The 4,453-nt window shown below is 61.8% G+C and overlaps 1 protein-coding gene across 1 annotated transcript; it reads right to left on the bottom strand.

Moving 5' to 3' along the window:
- Positions 1-364: 364 nt before the first annotated feature.
- Positions 365-4,177, bottom strand: RPS14 (ribosomal protein S14). The gene is made up of 5 exons (XM_062002900.1): positions 3,981-4,177; positions 2,597-2,747; positions 2,142-2,303; positions 1,611-1,687; positions 365-475 (listed from the first exon to the last, which is right to left on the bottom strand). Exons 2-5 carry the CDS (start codon positions 2,743-2,745, stop codon positions 408-410), a joined length of 456 nt encoding a protein of 151 aa, XP_061858884.1. The 5' UTR covers positions 2,746-2,747; positions 3,981-4,177; the 3' UTR covers positions 365-407.
- Positions 4,178-4,453: the final 276 nt, after the last annotated feature.

The raw sequence follows: 4,453 nt of genomic DNA, 5'->3' as shown, positions 1-4,453 counted from the left end.
CAGCGGCCAAGGGCATCAGTGGCACTGGGGCAATTTCAAAGCCTGGACTGCTAGGAACATGGGCAAAGGTGGGAGAGGGGCATTTCCCCCAAGCTGATGGCAGCATACATCTGTGCAGGTGCCAGGGCACCACTCAGGAGTCATTTCCCCCACATACCTCTGAAGCATAAACACATCAGCGTGTTCGAGGGAGCTGCAGTTGCAGCGTTTAAGCAGCTTTTCACTGCCTACAGTGAAAGGCAGCAGTACTGACAAGCCCCAGAGCAGCAGCTCAACTCCACTCATGAGGACAAACCACTGGTGGAACTCTCCATGAGCCACTGCACTTCACATGTGCCTGAGCAAGAACACACCCCGCTGAGAAGAGGTTTCCAAGAGAGCTTTAATGAGGAGAGGCACAGCGCTGCCTACAGACGACGGCCACGGCGACCCCCCTTTCTGCGAGTGCTGTCTGAGGGGATGGGGGTGACGTCCTCTGCGGGAGAGAAACACCAAAACACAGCGTTACCTTCCAGAGGGACCCCAGGAACCAACAGGGCACAGCCACACAGCCCCAGCAGCAACCTCCCATGGGTCTGAAGGCTTTGTGCGCTCTGTCTGGGCTGGGTGACCTGGCCCTTAGTGCTTAGGAAGTAAAAATCCCCACCTCCCATCCCGTGGAAAGCAAGAGGCACCAGTGTTTCCAAAGAATCAGGGTGACTGATGTCACCATCGGAGCAGCCCCCACCACCACCACCTCTTGTGATGCCCCTAGGGAGTGTGGGACTGTCCCTCCAACAGCTGGAGGAATTCCAGGTCACTGAGTCAGTTCCCGAGGCCAACATGGTGTTTCCAGGATCAGTCAGACGCTGGCCCTGCTCAGCCCACCCCAAGTCAACTGCCAATCTGAGGTGCCATTGAAATTAAACCGTGATGGCAGGTGACCTCTTTGATGTCAGATGGCTTCAGTGCCACCTGACAGTGGCCAACAATCACAGAATGGTGGGGGTTGGAAGGGACCTTTAGAGATCATCCAGTCCAACCCCCCTGCAGAAGCAGGTCCACCTAGATCAGGTCACTAAGAATGTATCCAGGTGGGTCTTGATGACCTCCAAAGAAGGAGCCTCCACACCCTGCCTGGGCAGCCTGTGCCAGGGCTCCCTCACCTCAACAGTGAAATAGTTTTTTCTTACGTTTAAACAGAACCTTCTGTGTTCCAGTTTCATCCCATCACCCCTTGTCCTGTTGCTAGATACCTTCAAAAAAACTGATGCCCCAACCTCCTGACATCCACCATTTAGATACTTATAAATATCAATGAGATCCCCCCCTCAGTCTCCTCCAGACTAAACAGCCCCAATTCCTGCAGCCTTTCCTCACAAGGAAGATGCTCCAGTCCCCTGATCATCTTGGTGGCCTTGTGCTGGACTCTCTCCAGAAGTTCCCCATCCCTTTTACCATCCCAAAGCTACATCACTGTACTGACTGGCACCTGTGTGTACAGAGCTCCCTTTACTAAATCATCCCTTAAAGCTGTTTGGGGTTTGGGCTGGGTTTTGTCCCAGCAGCACAGCTCTGTGATGATATATCCTAAGTCATACATGTCCAGCTCCCACTTTCTGCACACTCACCAATGCGGCCAATCTTCATCCCGGATCGGGCCAGAGCTCTCAGGGCTGACTGGGCACCAGGTCCAGGGGTCTTGGTCCTGGCGGAGAGTCAGAGCCAACAATCCCTTAAGTGTCTGTGAACTGTGTTCACCTTCTGAGTCAACCAGTAACGTTAAAACGAGTTCCTCCATGCCAAGACACCCAGCCACCAGAACTGGCTCTCCCCCTGTCCCCAGACCCAAACCCTTCACAGTTGGCCACGAGACAGCCGCTTCACCATCACGCCACAGCGGTGCCTCCGAGCCTGGCAGCACCTCCCCACCCCTGCCAGAGAAACCAGAGCACAGCCAGGCTCTGGCCAACTCACACCGAGTTGTGGGTGCTCGGTGAGAGGTGGCATCACCAGTCACCCTAGAGCCACAGACCCTCGCGGCAAGTGCAGAGCCAAGCTGCCAGGGCGCCTCAGCACTGCCGGCTGGGACAGCAGCACAGCCTGGCACGGCTCAGAGTGGGCACACTGCCGGTGAGGCCGTGCCCAGCCCCTCCACGTACCGATTGCCGCCGGTGGCGCGCAGCTTGATGTGCAGGGCGGTGATGCCCAGCTCCTTGCACCGCTGGGCAACGTCCTGGGCCGCCAGCATAGCCGCGTACGGAGACGACTCATCTCTGTCTGCCTTCACCTTCATGCCCCCAGTCACACGGCAGATGGTTTCCCTACACAAGGGAGAGAAGCCACTGAGAGAACAGCCTTTCCTCGTTCTTCCCCCCAGACTGGCTTCTGGGAGCAGCCAGAACCTGTTACTGTGAATGCCAGGGGCTGACTGTGCAGACAGGCAGTGCCCTGGGGACAGCACTCGCCACCCAGGAGCCGCCTGCTGCACACACACCCTCCCACCTTACGGCTCAGCACACGCTCCAGGGCTTTGGTGGGACCCCTCACCAGACCTGAGGTGCTTCCCGAGGAGCAGCCCGGCCCCTCGGCTAGGCACCCAGCGCTCCGTACTCACTTGCCAGAGAGATCGGTCACGTGCACAAAAGTGTCGTTGAAGGACGCAAAGATGTGGCAGACGCCAAACACGTTCTCTCCTTCAGCCACCTGAGGCCCCAGGCTGATGACCTGCTCCTCCTTCTTCTCCTTGCCCTTGCGAGGTGCCATTTCTGAGGAACAACAGAAGAGAAGCAGGAGTGATGGGAGAGTTCTCAGCATGCTACGACATTCCCTGCTACAGCAGCCTTTTACTGAGACAAACGAGCTGCCGCTGGCAAGCCAGGGGCAGTGGTTCTGCGCGACAAGGGGTGCTTTTAGGAAGCCCATGACCCCTGGCTTTGCTGGATGCTGGCAGACAACCCTTTAGCAGGGTGAGAGATACACAGCCCTACTTCATGGCAGCTGATGGCCTCAGAGGCCACTGCAGCACAGCACCAACACCAGCATTACCAAGAGCCTCCCCCTGCTCGTCTGTATGACTTTACACAAGGAACACACCTCACAAAACGAGTATTAAAGACCTGGTGGCATCATGGAGCTCCGACTCTCCAGATCTTTCACGAGTTCTTCTGTATTCTCGGTCTCCACAGCCCATCCTTGGGATTAGCCCGGGTAAGTCTTCTCCCACCACAGCTGAGGCCCACGGGTGGAGGGGATGGGCACAGCACTTGGCAGTGCTGGGGATCCCGTGTGTCTGCTCCAGAGCATGGGACGGCAGTTCCCTATTGCCCCCTCCTGCCAAACACTAGCTACTACCGGTGCCCTGCACACGGGAAAGCCTCACGGCTTCACTGAGAGCACCAGCCCAAGCACGACCTGCTTTCACCCACGGGAGTTGCTCAGAGCACCCATCGTTCAGTCACAGCCCACACGGCCAGGCTGGCTGAGCTCCCTCTCCTTCCCGACACGGCTATGGGCTCTTCGGTGTCACCGTCACCAGCCGGGCTCCATAAAGCCCACCGACACCACAGGCAGAGCCGACGCCGAGGGCTGAGCGCTGTAACGCCGGGACTGACCCCACGCACAAGGAAGCCGCTGCCCTTGAGCGCTTCACCGCCCCGCAGGAAGCCCCGGCCGCAGCGGGAGGCGGCTCGCATCGCCAGCAAGGCACCGGGGGCGGCCCGGGCCGCGGCCTCCCCCCGCCACGGCCGAGCACAGAGCCGCGGCTCAGCCTCCCCGCTCCCCCGCCGCGCCGGGCCCGGCCGCCCCGCGCCGGGCACGCAGTTACGCCAGCCCGCGGCTCGCCCGCGGCCCAGCTCGGCGCTCCGCCCGGCGCAACCCCCGCGGCGGGCGCGCTGCCTCGCCATGCGCCGGGCCCGAGGCGGCGGCGGGAGGCGGGCGGGGAGGCGGCGGCGGGGCGCGGGCGGGCGGATGGCGATGGATTCGGCGCGGCCCCCACTCACCTGCGCGTCTGCTCTGCGCGGCCGCCGCCGGAAAGGAAGCGCTGGGGGCAGGGGGCGGAGGTCACCGCCGCTCACCCGGAAGCGATGGCGAGGGGCGGCCGAGCGCTGCGGGGGAAGCGCCTTTCCTCGATCGCGGGGCTCTGCCCGCTGCCGGTCTCGCCGCTGCCTCCGCCGCAGTGCGAACGGCGGTGCCGAGGGCGAGCGGGGCCGGCCTCCCCGACACGGCGCGGCCGCCTCCGCCGGCGCCCTCCCCAAGATGGCGGCGTCCCCCGCGTTGGTTCCCTTTCCAAGGTGGCGGCGGCCGCTGGCCGCGGCCCCCCCAAGATGGCGGCGCCTGCTCCCTGGCGTGCCCTCCCAGGAGCGGCGCTCCCGCCTGTGGGGACGCGGCCCCTCCCCAGCGTGGCGGCGACACCTTGAGGGTTAGAGGGCCTGCCGGAGCCCTGCACCGAGAGCTTTGGAAACACGGGCCTCAT

The sequence above is a fragment of the Colius striatus genome, chromosome 9, assembly GCF_028858725.1.
Source record: "Colius striatus isolate bColStr4 chromosome 9, bColStr4.1.hap1, whole genome shotgun sequence".
NCBI lineage: Eukaryota > Metazoa > Chordata > Aves > Coliiformes > Coliidae > Colius > Colius striatus.
Note: the sequence above shows the minus strand (reverse complement) of the source record. Positions and strands in the feature narration are given on the sequence as shown.

What these genes read in the sequence shown, in the direction of transcription:
- RPS14 (XM_062002900.1), bottom strand. Translation starts at nt 2,745, where the DNA reads ATGGCACCTCGCAAGGGCAAGGAGAAGAAGGAGGAGCAGGTCATCAGC. An exon ending in CGCGCCACCGGCGGCAATCG is followed by an intron (nt 1,688 to 2,141) that starts GTACGTGGAGGG and finishes ACTCTCCGCCAG; the next exon opens with GACCAAGACCCCTGGACCTG. An exon ending in GATGAAGATTGGCCGCATTG is followed by an intron (nt 476 to 1,610) that starts GTGAGTGTGCAG and finishes TCTCTCCCGCAG; the next exon opens with AGGACGTCACCCCCATCCCC.